The sequence below is a fragment of the Microcebus murinus genome, chromosome X, assembly GCF_040939455.1.
Source record: "Microcebus murinus isolate Inina chromosome X, M.murinus_Inina_mat1.0, whole genome shotgun sequence".
NCBI classification, from domain to species: domain Eukaryota; kingdom Metazoa; phylum Chordata; class Mammalia; order Primates; family Cheirogaleidae; genus Microcebus; species Microcebus murinus.
In genome coordinates this window covers 124,992,579-125,009,548 of record NC_134136.1, presented here as the reverse complement: position 1 = coordinate 125,009,548, position 16,970 = coordinate 124,992,579, and the positions used below count along the sequence as shown (strand labels likewise).

The window sequence follows — 16,970 nt, the reverse complement described above, 5'->3', positions numbered from 1 at the left end:
CATATTTTAAGGTTTCAATAAATGTCGATTTCCCCCCCTCCCCCCAAAAGTCTCAGTCTCCATCATGACCATCCCCCAGATGGTACACATCTCACTCATTATGTATGTATATACCCACCCCCCTCCCCCCTCTCACCTGCCCAATACCCTATTACTGTAGTACCTATGTGTCCACTTAGGTGCTACTCAGTTAATACCAGTTTGCTGGAGAATATATCTGGTGCTTGTTTTTCCATTCTTGGGATACTTCACTTAGTAGTATGGGTTCCAGCTCTAACCAGGAAAATATCAGATGTGCTATATCACCATTGTTTCTTAGAGCTGAATAGTACTCCATGGTATACATATACCACATTTTATTAATCCATTCTCGGATTGATGGGCACTTGGGCTGTTTCCACAGCCTTGCAATTATGAATTGTGCTGCTATAAACATTCGAGTGAAGGTGTCTTTTTTGTAGAGTGTCATTGGACAATTTGGGTAGATGCCCAGCAATGGGATTGCTGGATCAAATGGTAGATTCACTTGTATCGCTTTAAGGTATCTCCATATTGCTTTCCACAGAGGTTGAACTAATTTGCAGTCCCACCAGCAGTGTAGGAGTGTTCCTCTCTCTCCGCAACCACGCCAGCATTTATTGTTTGGAGATTTTTTGATAAAGGCCATTCTCACTGGGGTTAAGTGATATCTCACTGTGGTTTTGATTTGCATTTCCCTGATGATTAGAGATGTTGAGCATTTTTTCATATGTTTGTTGGCCATTCTTCTGTCTTCTTTAGAAAAATTTCTGTTCAAGTCCTTTGCCCAATTTTAATGGGGTTATTTGATTTTTTCTTCCTAATTTTCGTGAGTTCTAAGTATATTCCAGTTATCAGTCCCTTATCGGATGCATAGGATGCAAGAATTTTCTCCCATTCTGTAGGTTGTCTGTTTACTTTCATGACTATTTCTTTGGCTGTGCAGAAGCTTTGTAGTTTGATCATGTCCCATTTATTTATTTTTGTTGGTGCTGTGATTGCCTTTGGGGACTTCTTCATAAACTCTTTGCCCAAGCCAATGTCTAGGAGAGTGTTTCCAACTTTTTCTTCTAGAGTTCTAATAGTTTCATACCTTAGGTTTAAGTCTGTTCTCCAGCGTGAGTTGGTTTTTGTGAGCGGTGAAGGTGTGGGTCCTCTTTTAGCCTTCTGCAGGTGGCTATCCAGTTTTCCCAGCACCATTTATTGAAAAGGGATTCTTTTCCCCAGCGTATGTTTTTGTCTGCTTTGTCAAAGATGAGATGGCTATATGAGGATGGTTTTATATCAGGATTCTCACATCTGTTCCACTGGTCAATATTCCTATTTTTGTGCCAATACCATATTGATTTAATTACTACAGCTTTGTAGTATAGTTTGATATCTGGCATATTAAGTCCTCCCATTTTGTTTTTGTTGCCTAGAATTGCTCTTGATATTCAGGGTCTTCTTTGGTTCCATACGAAGAGTAAAATTATTTTTTCTATATCTGTGAAGAATGCTGATGGGATTTTAATAGGTATTGCATTGAATCTGTAGATCAGTTTGGGTAGTATAGACATTTTGATGATATTGAGTCTGCCGATCCACGAGCATGGAATGGATTTCCATCTATTTACATCCTCTGCTATTTCCTTCCTCAGTGTTTCATAGTTCTCCCTGTAGAGGTCTTTTACGTCCTTGTTTAAGTATATTCCCAGGTACTTTAATTTCTTTGTTGCTATTGTGAAGGGAATTGAGTCTTTAATTTGGTTCTCAATTAGATTGTTGTTGGCGTATATGAATGCCTCTGATATCTGTGTATTGATTATGTATCCTGAGACTTTACTAAATTCATTGATCAGTTCCAGGAGTTTCTTGGTTGAATCTTTGGGGTTTTCTAGATACAATATCATATCGTCAGAAAACAGTGAAAGTTTGATCTCTTCTGCCCATATTTGGATACCTTTGATTCCATTATCCTGTCTGATTGCTGTAGCCAAGACATCCAGCATTATGTTCAACAGAAGTGGAGATAGTGGGCAGCCTTGTCTGGTTCCAGTTTTAAGTGGGAATGTTTTCAGTTTTTCCCCATTCAGTATGATGTTGGCTATGGGTCTGTCATATATGGCTTGTATCATTTTTAGGTATGTCCCTTCTATGCCTATTTTCTTAAGCGTTCGTATCATGAAAGGGTGTTGAATTTTGTCAAAAGCTTTTTCTGGATCTATTGAAAGAATCATGTGGTCTTTGTTTTTGCTTCTGTTTATGTGGTGAATTGCATTTATAGATTTACATATGTTGAACCATCCCTGCATCCCTGGGATGAAGCCCACTTGGTCGTGGTGGATTATTTTTTTGATAAGTGTCTGGATTCGGTTAGCTAAGATTTTGTTGAAAATTTTTGCATCTATATACGTTAGGGATATTGGTCTGTAGTTTTCTTTTTTTGTTGCATCCTTTCCTGGTTTTGGTATCAGAGTAATATTTGCTTCTTAAGGTTATGCTGTTGATTTTGTGTCCTGTTATCAGCTCTTGTTCTGGGCAGAGCTCGATTGGGTAAGCCTGCCCTCAGGCCGTTAGCAGGGGTCAAAGTTCCGTTCTCGGGCTAACAGCAAAAGCTGTCAGGGCGGGGCTGGAATGGTCCCGCTCAGCCAGAATGTCTGCGTGTGGGGGTGGGACTGTCTGAGACCCACAATCTGAAGCGGGCCTGGCTTCTTTCCACCCTCCCCAACTCCGCAGCTACTCCTAGGCCTCTGCCAGCAGGCCAGAGCACAAGCCACCAGGCCTCCCCAGACTGTGATGCCGGCGGAGAGGTTCCCTGCACAGGAACACCACCTGGGCTGGGTGCACAGCCTCCTCCTGGGAGGAGGGTTGCCCTCTAGGATGCTGATCCACTCCTGGAGGCACACACACCTCAGTAGGCTGTTCACATATAACCCTTCTGTGCCCCGGGCAATGCTAGCCCTCGGTGCAGGGGATCTGGTCTGCAGGTCCGACCTCTGGGTCCCAGAGTTCAAACTTTATCCCCACCAGGGAGAGGAGTTCCGGTCCCAATTCACCCACAGGGAGCCCAAGCTGGGTCTATGTCTCTCAGCCTCTGAGTCGGCATTGTTCTCCTGGGAACACCGTGCCAGCAGCACCTGGGAGAGCTGGCGGGTAGGGAGCTCACAGTCTGAGTTCCCCTAAGTCCGCTGTAGGGTCCCAAAAGGGAAGGTTCCGTTCCCTGGATGTGCCTCTGGCTGGTGGCTGTATTGTCTCTCTGGGCAGCCACGGGTAGGGTCGACGAAGGGGAGAAGGAGGCAATATGGCGCCTGCTGTGCAGCTCGGGTCTGTGCACACGGAGGTGCCCGGAGGGAGATGGGAGCCTGGTGTCGAGTCTGCTACAGGCTCACCGCTAGCTGGCGGTGGCCATCTCTGGGCTGTGTCCGCAGGTCTCTCCAGCCACTGGGGAGCCCACCAGCAGTCCCAGATGCAGGGGAGGGGAAACAGCAAATCCACCTACCCTTGCCGCTGGTCTCCGGGCTGCTCTGGTGGTCTCAGCCTCCAGTTCTCCTCTGCAGCCTCCTCCCGTGGAGTCTCCCGGGGTCTCAGGTATCCCTCCTTCTGGCCCTCGTCCGTTGTATGCTCGTCTTCTTGCTTCTATCCTCTAAATTTCTGCTAGAATCTGTCTTTTCTGCAGAGACACTCTGTCTGGCGGTGTTATTCGTCCGCCATCTTGCTCCACCCCTCTATTTATTTCTTTTTTATAGCTCCTATTGCTTTATTTATTTTTTTTTTTTTGAGACAGAGTCTCGCTTTGTTGCCCAGGCTAGAGTGAGTGCCGTGGCGTCAGCCTAGCTCACAGCAACCTCAAACTCCTGGGCTCAAGGGATCCTCCTGCCTCAGCCTCCCAAGTAGCTGGGACTACAGGCATGTGCCACCATGCCCGGCTAATTTTTTGTATATATTAGTTGGCCAATTAATTTCTTTCTATTTATAGTAGAGACAGGGTCTCGCTCTTGCTCAGGCTGGTTTCGAACTCCTGACCTCGAGCAATCCGCCCGCCTCGGCCTCCCAGAGAGCTAGGATTACAGGCGTGAGCCACCGCGCCCGGCCGTATTGCTTTATTAATATTCTCATTTTGTTCATGTATCTTTATATTGATTTTGTTTAGTTGTCTTTTTGTGTTCTCTTTTAGCATATTTAGTATTTTTAAGACAATTATTTTAAATTCTTTCAAGCAACTCATATATTTGTGTTTCTTCACTTGATCCTAGCCAAGAGGCAAGACGCGATATACATGTCTCTTTTTTTAAGGTCAATTTATGGTACTTCATTTTGTTCCTTTTGTTGAAACATGTTTCCCTGTACCTTTGTATACCTTGTAATCTGTTTTGTTTGTTTGTTTTTTAGATTTGTGTATTTGAATAAACACATACCTCTCCCAGTCTTTATGGATTGGCTTTGTGCAGGGGAAAACCTACACCAATTAGTCCATTAGAGATTCTAATACCTCTCAAACCTTTTGGGAATTATGTCTGCTCTGGACTTGACTGTATTCTTTTAACTGTCTGTTTCAAATTCCCTAAGCAACTTGTCCCCACTTTATCTCAGAAGCTCATTATCTCTTGCTCCCTTGGTATCTGCCTGCAGAACTGAAGGTCTAATGTGCTAAAGTGCTTGCCTCTGTTTTCTGCAGGTTACAAACTATAATACCAGTTGTGTTAATGCTCTGAGTAAGGTAAGCCAGGAACCTATCCCTTTGTTAATGGAAACCCATCCCCCAGAAAAGTTAGAGTGTTGGATACACAGTACACTCTTTTGTTTTAATTCCATGAGAGGAGCCCTGGTATAGCATGTTTCCTCCTAAATGTGTCACACTATGCCAGGTATGGGGAGGGTCACAGACAGGTATGCAAATTGCTAAGAATTTTCCTACACTTTTCACTGGAATCCCTTCTTGGTTTTACACTGGTCTGATGCTGTAGCTTCTCAACTTGTATAGTTTGTATGTTGTTAACTTTATCTGTCTGTGGAGGAACAAGGGCCTAGATGGTGTTTCCTAGTCTGGTACCTTGATGTTACTCTCAAACTGCCTCTGTTTTGTTTCATGTCTCTTGAACTCAGAACTCTGCCCTTGCACACATACCAACCCCAACCTCCAAAATATTTACTCATACCAAACAGCTCATGAAATTTTGCAAAATAAATGAAAGATCTTGGAGTTAAATGGAAGGAGTTACATCAAGTACCTGGACAGCTTCTTGACTTGCAGTTTATCTGTTTTTATTCATCATCAACTCCCTACCTTTATGGAGCAACAAGATAAACCTTTCTTGATTTATGCCCACCCAGGCCCATGAAGGACTCATTACTTACCACGAGCATTTATCAAGATAGTTAGCTAAATAAATTGATTCAGCAAATATTTATTGAGTTTATTCTGTGTGCCAAGTTTTTGTTCAACGTTCTTTAGAAACACAAAATAAAACACCCAAATATTCTTACCATGTTGGATCTTATTTTCTAGTGGAAGACACATTCTACAAGTAATCAACATAAAAAAGAACTAAAATATATGGTGTACTACAAAATAAGTTACACTGAAAAGAAAAATAGAGTAGAGCCTGGGGGTGCTCATTTGAGCAAATACTTCACTATAAGGAAATATAGTCATGCCACTATATTGTAGAGTAGTATTCCTGTCAATGGAAATAGCTGAACAAATACCTAAAGTGGGAACAAGCCTAATATATTTGGGGATCTGGAAGGAAGCCAATATGGCTGCAGTGGAGTAAGAGAATGAGGCAATGAGGTAAGAGAGGTGACAAATAAATCCTGTTGGACCTTATAGACTGCTCTAAGAACTTTAGTTTTACTCTGAGTTTGATAAGAAATATGGAAGGGTTGTGTGCATAGAAGTGACATGAGATTTAAGCAGGCTCCCTCTGAAGGGTGTGTGGAAAAGAGACTGCCTGAGACAGCGCCAAAGCAGGGAAACCATTGAGGATGCTATCGTAATGGTCCACATGAGAGCAATGATGGTGGTTGTAACCAGAGTGATAACTACAGACGAGCCCTAGAGGCCGCCGCCCCCTGCCTGCGCCCGTGCCCCGGCTGCCACCATGGTCGTGCAGAACTTCCGGGACTACGTCGAGAAGCACTGCCCAAGAGAGCGCCGTGGTGCCGGTGGAGCTGCAGAAGCTGGCCCGGGGCAGCCTGGAGGGCGGCGGGCGGCAGCGGTCCCCACAGACCCCGCTGCTCCTGCTGGTAGACACCAACAACCGCCTGCACCGCCTCTACGGCGGCTTCTACACCGACTGGGTCAGTGGCGGCCAGTGGAACCACATGCTCGGCTACCTGGCAGCGCTGGCCAAGGCCTGCTTCGGCGGCAGCATCGAGCTCTTCGTCTTCTTCAATGGCGCGCTCAAGAAGGCCCAGCTACACGAGTGGGTCAAGCGGCAGGGCAACGAGCGCCAGATAGCTCAGCAGATCGTCAGCCATGTCCAGAACAAGGGCACCCCGCCGCCCACGGTCTGGTTCCTGCTGCCTGTCTGCATGGCCCACTGCATTCACCTGGCGCTCATCTGCTTCCACGTCAAGGTTGCACAGAGCATTGAGGATCACCATCAAGAAGTGATTGGTTACTGCAGAGAGAACGGTTTCCATGGCTTGGTTGCATATGACTCTGATTATGCACTGTGCAACATCCCCTACTACTTCAGTGCCCATGCCCTAAAACTGAGCCGGAACTGGAAAAGTCTCACAACAAGCCAATATCTGATGGATGAAGTTGCCAAGCAACTGGACCTGAATCCAAATCGTTTTCCTATTTTTGCTGCTCTATTAGGAAATCACATTCTACCTGATGAAGATCTGGCTTCCTTTTCTTGGAGTTTACTTGGTCCAGAACATCCACTAGCCTCACTAAAGGTCTGGGCCCACCAGCTGGTCTTGCCACCTTGCAATGTTGTGATCAAAGCTGTTGCTGACTACGTCCACAACATTCAGGACACCTCTCACTTGGATACCATAGCTAAAGATGTTTTCCAGCATTCACAGTCTAGAACAGATGACAAAGTTATTCGATTTAAGAGAGCAATTGGATATTATTCAGCGACTAGTAAGCCTATGTCATTTCATCCAACACATTACTTAGCCAGACCTGGTCCATTTGGAATGCCTGGGATAGTGCCACGGCACGTTTCTCCTCAGATGCTCAAGATTCCTCAGGCCTCTCTGTAAGCAAAGCCCATAGCCCCACAAGTGCCCAGCTCAGGGAGTGTCCCAGGCCAAGGACCATACCCATACAGCCTCACTGAGCCAGCTCTCACTTTGGACACGAGCGAGAAGAATTTAATGGAGCAGAACAACTACAGCAACATTCCTCACGAAGGGAAACACACACCACTGTATGAGCAGTCCTCGCCCATCAACTGAGCCCAGAGTGGCAGCCCCAGTCATATGGATTCTGCCTACTTTCCTGGCTCTTGTATATCGTCATCTTCAGACAACGATGAGGAAAGTGGAGGGGCAACAAATCATATCAGCGGGAACAAGATTGGCTGGGAGAAGACAGGAAGCCACTCAGAGCCTCAGGCACGGTGAGACCCAGGAGACCAAACAAAGGCAGAAGGTTCGTCCACTGCCTCTTCAGGAAGCCAACTAGCCAAAGGCAAGGGAAGCCAGATGGGCACTGTCCAGCCAATCCCGTGCCTGCTCTCGGTGCCCACCAGGAACCACATGGACATCACCACACCTCCCCTGCCCCCTGTTGCACCTAAGGTACTGAGAGTGGCTGAGCACAGGCAGAAGAAGGGGCTGATGTACCCTTACATCTTCCATGTCCTGAAGAAGGGTGAAATCAAAATTGCTGTTTCTATTGAAGATGAAGCCAACAAGGACCTGCCTCTGGCTGCTCTGCTCTATAGGCTAATTCGTCAGCATGTTTACGGACTCCTGTTTAGTTTGGCAGAAAGCCGAAAGAAAACAGAGAGACTTGCTTTTAGAAAGAACAGACCTAATGAGTGAGATGTGCACCGTCTGGGGGATGGTCATGCTGGAGACTCAGACTTGTGGGGGGAGGGAGGAAAGGGCATTTATTGAAACCTTAAAATCTGTACCCCCATCATATGCTGAAATAAAAAAAAATACATTTTCCATACGAAAAAAAAAAATAGACTTCCACCAGAATTCTCACCAGTGATCATTAAAGAATGGGCAGCTTACAAAGAGAAGTCTCCTCAAACTCCGGAACTGGTAGAAGCTCTTGCCTTCAGAGAGTGGATCTGCCCCAACCTGAAGAGGCTTTGGCTAGGCAAGGCAGTGGAGGACAAGAACTTCAGTATGAGAGCCTTCCTAGCCTGCATGAGGTCAGATACCCCTGCCATGCTCAACCCTGCCAACGTGCCCACTCACCTTGTGGTGCTCTGCTGCATCTTACGGTACATGGTGCAGTGGCCAGGAGCACGCATCCTGTGTCATCAGGAGCTGGATACCTTCCTGGCTCAAGCACTGTCCCCCAAACTCTATGAGCCTGATCAGCTACAGGAGCTCAAGATTGAGAACCTACACCCCCGGGGAATTCAGCTGTCAGCTCTCTTCAAGAGTGGAGTAGACATGGCATTGTTTGTAAATGATGCGTATGGACAGCCAATCCCCTGGGAACACTGTTGTCCTTGGATGTATTTTGATGGGAAGCTCTTCCAATCCAAACTCCTCAAAGCCAGCCGGGAAAAGACCTCACTCATTGACCTCTGTGATGGTCAGGCTGAGCAGGCTGCCAAAGTGGAGAAGATGTGCCAGGGTGTACTGGAGGGGCTCAACTTCTCCTGGCAGAGCCACACACTCCCTTTCCCGCCACCTCCCGCCCTGCCCTTCTACCCCGCCTCTGAATATACTCGGCACTTCAGGCCTGTCCCTCCCTCTCAGGGCAGGGGCAGAGGCTTTGCAGGAGTCTGTGGCTTTGGAGGCCCCTATGGGGAAATGGTAGCGACGGGCCCTTACCATGCCTTCTGGGTGCCGACAGCATCAGGACACTGCGGAGCCTTCTCAGGCAGTGACAGCAGCAGGACTAGCAAGTACCAGGGCGGAGTCCAGCCTATACATTCTCAGGGAGGGAAACTAGAAATAGCTGGCACTGTGGTTGGCCACTGGGTTGGGAGCAGATGGGGCCATGGGGGTCGGGGACCTTTCCCCTTGCAAGTGGTTTCTGTTGGAGGACCAGCAAGAGGGCATCCACGAGGAGTTATTTCTACCCCAGTCATTAGAACATTTGGAAGAGGTGGAAGATATTATGGCAGAGGTTACAAAAACCAATCAGCAATTCAGGACAGACCTTATGCTGCTTCAGCAGAAGAAGTGGCCAAAGAACTTAAGTTGAAATCTGGGGAATCGAAGTCCTCTGCTATGTCTTCAGACGGGTCTCTGGCTGAAAACGGAGTGATGGCCAAGGAGAAGCCAGCTCCCCAGATGAACGGGAGCGCCGGCAACGCCAGGGCCCTCAGCCACTCCGAAAGTGCCTTGAACAATGACTCTAAAACGTGCAATACAAATCCTCATTTAAATGCACTAAGTACAGACAGCACTTGCCACAGAGAGGCTGCTCTGGAGACAGCTGTCTTAAATAAAGAAGAGTAAACTCATTTTTTATAGAGGGTGAAGGATGCTGGAAGGGTAAGGATTTAGGAATATCTGGAGAGAAAGAGAGCCTACAGTTACGTACATTTTCTCCTTTCCGTAAGAGAAAAATGAGGACTTTGGAAATTCAGATTCCTCTTTGATATCAGAGATTTAAACAACACATTTTTAGTTTTAACCAGTTGTATAGTCAAAATGCTACAATAAAACAAAAAGAGAAAGAAAATAAAGAGCATTTGACTCCCGCACTTAAAATGAAGTATACAGAGTTTAAACTGGTTATGACAAAACCTATAGTTGTGTTTCTTGAACTATAAAGAAAACAAATTTTGGCAGTTTTTAAGTATATATAGCTTAAAATATAATTTTTAGCATTTGGCACCATATGTATGCCATGATATTTGATTTTGCATTACTGTTTCACAATGAAGCTTTGTTTAAGGTTTTGATTTTTATGATTATGAAAGAAATAAGGCACAACCACAGTTTTGCTTTCTTACTTAAATTTCATCACTGTTGATGTGGTTCTTTTGTGTTATAAAGGTGCAACTATCAAAACTAAAAAAATTATAGAGTAATATTGCTGTTCTGCTGGTTTTAAATATACAGTACATCATGCATACTTTACAAGCGAGTTAAATGGAGATAAAGTTGAAATCATAGAAGATGCAAATGACCTTTCAAAATCAACATAATGTGTTCTGAATTTTTTCTGACTAACGGGACTAATACCATGCATCTGTGATCAATGAACTATGTGGTTTTGAATCGGACGTAGACCATTAGTATTACTACTTGAGCTAAACTTCTGCATGGTTCATAATTTTTAAAGTGTGTAGTTAATATTATGCATGTTATTGTCCTACCTTCCATTCTTACCAGTATGTGCCCATTTGCAAAACAAAAATGCTAATAATCAGTAATAGTCCTATAAAAGATGTTAACCCTGTTTAGTCATTGACTGATCTTGCTATAACCTTAGAATTTTGTAATTATTGACATCTGTTGCATTTATTCTAAATCCCCCTCAAAATTATCTAGCCATTACAAATATCAACATTACCCTGGTGTATTCACTGCTGTATGCATTATTGTTCTTTGTTGCTGCTTTATGCCTTCATATTAGCAAAATATGAAATTCCGTGAAAAAAAAAAACCCTTGATCTTTAAAAAAAAAAACACCCCTCCTTCTGTAGCAGGAAACAAAGTGGTTGTTCTTGAGAACTTTCGCATCAAGAATTTAGTAGAGGAAGCACTGGGGGTGGATCAAGATGGAAGACGAGAAACACCGCCAGACAGAGTGTCTCTGAAGAAAAGACAGATTCTAGCAGAAATTAGAAATAAGAAGCAAGAAGACGAGCATACAGCGGACGAGGACCGGAAGGAGGGGAACCTGAGACCATGAGAGACTCCACGGGAGCAGGCTGCGGAGGAGAACTGGAGGCTGAGACCGCCGGAGCAGCCCAGAGACCAGTGGGAAGGGTAGGTGGACTGCCGTTTCCCCTCCCCTGCATTTGGGACTGCTGGTGGGCTCCCCAGTGGGTGGAGAGACCTGCGGACACCAGCCCAGAGACCGCCGCCACCAGCTAGCAGTGAGCCTGTAGCAGACATGACACCAGGCTCCCAACTCCCTCCGGGCACCTCCGTGTGCACAGACCCGAGCTGCACAGCAGGCGCCATATTGCCTCCTTCTCCCCTCCGACGACTCTATCCGCGGCTGCCAAGAGAAACAATACAGCCTTCAGCCGGAGGCACCTACAGAGAACGGGACCTTCCCTTTTGGGACCCTACAGTTGACTAAGGGGAACTCACACTGTGAGCTCCCTATCCGCCAGCCCTCCCAGGTGCTGCTGGCACAGTGTTCCCAGGAGAACTGTGCCGACTAAGAGGCTGAGAGACATAGACCCAGCTTGGGCTCCCTGTGGGTGAATTGGGACTGCAACTCCTCTCCCTGGTGGGGATACAGTTTGAACCCTGGGACCCAGAGGTCGGAAGAGCAGACCAGATCCCATGCACCGAGGTATCGCATTGCCCGGTGCACAGAAGGGATATACCCGAATAGCCTACTGAGGTGTGTGTGCCTTCAGAGGCAGATCAGCGTCCTAGAGAGCAACCCTCCTCCCAAAAGGAGGCCGTACACCAAGTCCAGGTGATGTTTCTGCCTAGGGAACCTCTCCGCAGGCATCACAGTCCGGGGAGGCCTGGTGGCCTGTGGTCTAGCCTGCTAGCAGAGGCCGAGGAATAGCTGCGGAGTTGGGGAGGGTGGAAAGAAGCGAGGTCCGCTCCAGACTGTGGGTCCCAGACATCCCCACCACCACAAGCAGACTTTCTGGCTGAGCGGGACCATTCCAGCCCCACCCTGACAGCTTTTCCTGGAAGCAGAGAACAGAACTTTGACCCCTGCTAATGGCATTGGTGGTGCCTGAGGGCAGGCTTACCCAACCCAGCTCCACCCAGAACAAGAGCTGATAACAGGACACAAAAACAACAGCATAGCCTGTTCCTACAAGCAAGTGCCACCTACTGAAAGGGACGGCATCCTGCACAGCCTTTTGACGGCACCCACTGACTCATTCTACAGGGAGTGGTCCAATCTCACACACAGACACCACCTAACGGCTCAGAAACTAAACAAGGCGTGTGAATACCCAAACAAAAACCTAAAGGAAAGAAACAACAACTGATTGACATGGGAAGAAATCAGCGAAGGAACTCAGGAAATATGAAGAACCAAATGGAAAACACACCCCCAAAGAGGAGCACCAGCCCACTTGAAGCAGGCACCAACCAAAATCAGCCAACCAAAATGACAGAAGAAGAATTTCGTATGTGGATCATAAGAACACTCACCGACCTGCAACAACAACTCAATAACCAACACAAAGAAACCACAAAAAGCCTCCAGGAAGTAGAACAAAAGTTCACTAAAGAAATAGACACAATGAAGAAAAGTTTAACCGACCTCCTGGAAACGAAGAATCAATCCAGGGAACTACAAAATACAATGGAAAGTCTCACCAACAGGGTAGATCAAACAGAAGAAAGAATGTCAGATATTGAAGATAACATCCTCCAACTAAATAAAACCGTCACAGAGATAGAGCAGAGAAACAAGAGAAAAGAGCAAAGCCTGCAAGAGATGTGGGATTATGTAAAGAAACCTAATGTGAGGGTCGTAGGGTTACCAGAAGGGGAAGAAGACATCACTGAAGGATTGGACAAGCTATTTGAAGATATAATAGAGGAAAACTTCCCAGGCCTTGCTAAAAATCTCAATATACAAGTTCAAAAAGCTCAGAGGACCCCTGGGAGATTCAATGCAAACAGGAAGATGTCACGACATGCAGTCATCAGACTGACCAAAATGTCAACTAAAGAGGCCCTTCTAAGAGCTGTAAGACAAAAGAAGCAAGTAACATACAAGGGAAAGCCAATTCGAATAACACCACACTTCTCTAATGAGACTTTACAAACAAGGAGAGACTGGGGCCCCATTCTCACTCTTCTGAAACAAAACAAGGCCCAGCCTAGAATCTTATTCCTGCAAAACTAAGCTTCATATATGAAGGAGAAATAAAGACATTCTCAGACAAGCAAAGTCTCAGAGAATTCACCAAGACAAGACCGGCCCTACAGGAAGTACTCAAAACAGTGTTACGCACAGAACACAATAATAAAAACTCATGAATATAAAAACAACCAAAACCCAAAGATTAAAGGCCAGATAATACAATGGCTCAAGAGAGAAATCAAAGCAACAACATGCAACCAAACAAAATGAACAGTAATCTACCTTACCTATCATTTCTCTCAATAAATGTGAATGGCTTAAACTCTCCACTCAAGAGGCATAGGCTGGCTGAATGGATAAGAAAATACAGGCCAAGTATATGCTGTCTTCAGGAAACACATCTAACCTGCAAGGATGCATATACACTAAAAGTAAAAGGGTAGAGATCAGTATTCCACCAAGTAGAAGTCAAAAGAAGGCTGGGATGGCAGTTCTAATTTCAGACAATTTAGTTTTTAAACCAACAAAAGTAGTCAATGACAAAGAGTGTCATTATATAATGGTGAAGGGCACAGTTAAACAAGAAGAGATAACAATTTTAAATATATATACACCCAACATAGGTGCACCCAGTTTCATAATGCAACCTTACTTGAGCTAAGCAAATGGATTAATAGCAACTCCATAATCACCGGAGATTTGAACACCCCAATGACGGCACAAGACAGATCCTCCAAACAGAAAATTAATAAATAAATAATGGACTTAAACAAAACCCTGGAACAATTGGGTCTGACTGACATTTACAGAACATTCTACCCAAAATCCACTGAATATACATTCTTCTCATCAGTTCACGGAACATTCACGAAGATTGAACATATCCTAGGACAAAGTAAACCTCAAGAAATTTAAAAAAATAGAAATCATACCATGTATCTTCTCAGATCACAGTGGAATAAAACTAGATATTAACCCTAACAGAAACTCACATTTCTACACAAAAACGTGGAAATTAAACAACCTCCTACTAAATGATTACTTCGTAAATGAAGAAATCAAGATGGAAATTAAAAAATTCTATGAAGAAAACGACAATGGAGAGACAAGTTATCAACTCCTCTGGGACACAGTTAAAGCAGTTCTAAGAGGAAAGTTTATCTCCATAAATGCCTATAACATTAAGACAAGAAGATCACAAATGGACAATCTAATGAAACGACTCAAAGAGCTGGAAAAAGAAGAACAGACCAACCCCAAACCCAGCAGAAGAAGTGAAATCAACAAGATCAAATCAGAATTAAATGAAATTGAAAACAGGGAAGCTATTCAGGAGATTAATAAAACAAAAAGTTGGTTCTTTGAAAAAATAAACAAAATTGACACACCATTGGCTAAGCTAACGAAAAGCAGAAAAGAGAAATCTCTAATAAGCTCCATCAGAAACAAAAAAGGAGATATCACAACTGATCCCCAAGAGATACAAGATACAATTTATGAATACTACAAAAATCTCTATGCCCACAAACTGGAAAATGTGGAGGAAATGGACAAATTTCTAGAAACACACAGCCTCCCTAGGCTCAACCAGGAAGAAATAGATTCCCTGAACAGACCAATCTCAACAGCTGAAATAGAAACAGCAATTAAAAATCTCCCTAAAAAGAAAAGTCCCGGTCCAGACGGCTTCACACCCGAATTTTACCACACTTACAAAGAAGAACTAGTACCTATCTTGCAGAAACTATTCCACAACATCGAGAAGAACGGAAACCTCCCCGACACCTTTTATGAAGCGAATATTACTCTGATACCAAAACCAGGAAAGGATGCAACAAAAAAAGAAAACTACAGACCAATATCCCTAATGAATATAGATGCAAAATTTTTCAACAAAATCTTAGCTAACCGAATCCAGACACTTATCAAAAAACTAATCCACCATGACCAAGTGGGCTTCATCCCAGGGATGCAGGGATGGTTCAACATACGTAAATCTATAAATGCAATTCACCACATAAACAGAAGCAAAAACAAAGACCACATGATTCTTTCAATAGATGCAGAAAAAGCTTTTGACAAAATTCAACACCCTTTCATGGTACGAACACTTAAGAAAATAGGCATAGAAGGGACATACCTAAAAATGATACAAGCCATATATGACAGACCCATAGCCAACATCATACTGAATGGGGAAAAATTGAAATCATTCCCACTTAAAACTGGAACCAGACAAGGCTGCCCACTATCTCCACTTCTGTTGAATATAGTGCTGGAAGTCTTGGCTACAGCAATCAGACAGGAAAATGGAATAAAAGGTATCCAAATAGGGGCAGAAGAGATCAAACTTTCACTGTTTTCTGATGATATGATATTGTATCTAGAAAACACCAAAGATTCAACCAAGAAACTCCTGGAACTGATCAATGAATTTAGTAAAGTCTCAGGATACAAAATCAATACACAGAAATCAGAAGCATTCATATAACGCCAACAACAATCTAACTGAGAACCAAATCAAAGACTCAATTCCCTTCACAATAGCAACAAAGAAATTAAAATACCTAGGAATATACTTAAACAAGGTCGTAAAAGACCTCTACAGGGAGAACTATGAAACACTGAGGAAGGAAATAGCAGAGGATGTAAACAGATGGAAATCCATACCATGCCGTGGATCGGCAGACTCAATATCATCAAAATGTCTATACTACCCAAACTGATCTACAGATTCAATGCAATACCTATTAAAATCCCATCAGCATTCTTCACAGATAGAGAAAAAATAATTTTACGCTTCGTATGGAACCAAAGAAGACCCCGAATATCAAGAGCAATTCTAGGCAACAAAAACAAAATGGGAGGCATTAATATGCCAGATATCAAACTATACTACAAAGCTATAGTAATTAAATCAATATGGTATTGGCACAAAAATAGGAATATTGACCAGTGGAACAGATGTGAGAATCCTGATATAAAACCATCCTCATATAGCCATCTAATCTTTGACAAAGCAGATAAAAACTTATGCTGGGGAAAAGAATCCCTTTTCAATAAATGGTGCTGGGAAAACTGGATAGCCAACTGTAGAAGGCTAAAGCAGGACCCACACATTTCACCTCTCACAAAAATCATCTCACACTGGATAACAGACTTAAACCTAAGGTATGAAACTATTAGAACTCTAGAGGAAAAAGTTGGAAACACTCTCCTAGACATCGGCCTAGGCAAAGAGTTTATGAAGAAGTCCCCATAGGCAACCACAGCAGCAACAAAAATAAATAAATGGGACATGATCAAACTACAAAGCTTCTGCACAGCCAAAGAAATAGTCATGAAAGTAAACAGACAACCAACAGAATGGGAGAAAATTTTTGCATCCTATGCATCCGATAAGGGACTGATAACTAGAATATACTTAGAACTCATGAAAATCAGGAAGAAAAAATCAAATAACTCTATTAAAAAGTGGGCAAAGGACTTTAACAGAAACTTTTCTAAAGAAGACAGAACAATGGCCAACAAACATGCTCAACATCTAATGTGCATGAAAAAATGCTCTCAACATCTAATCATCAGGGAAATGCAAATCAAAACCACAATGAGATGTCACTTAACTCCAGTGAGAATGGCCTTTATCAAAAAGTCTCCAAACAATAAATGCTGGCGTGGATGCGGAGAGAGAGGAACACTCCTACACTGCTGGTGGGACTGCAAACTAGTTTAACCTCTGTGGAAAGCAATATGGAGATACCTTAAAGCGTTACAAGTGTATCTACCATTTGATCCAGCAATCCCATTGCTGGGCATCTACCCAAATGATCCAATGACACTCTAC

At 44.0% G+C, this 16,970-nt stretch overlaps 1 protein-coding gene across 1 annotated transcript; it reads left to right on the top strand.

Moving 5' to 3' along the window:
* Positions 1–6,101: 6,101 nt before the first annotated feature.
* On the top strand, positions 6,102–9,753 carry LOC105866499 (constitutive coactivator of PPAR-gamma-like protein 1). The gene is given in 3 exon segments (XM_012755838.3): positions 6,102–6,149; positions 6,151–8,003; positions 8,157–9,753. Coding segments are annotated over 3 exon segments (3,360 nt in total). The 3' UTR covers positions 9,616–9,753.
* Positions 9,754–16,970: the final 7,217 nt, after the last annotated feature.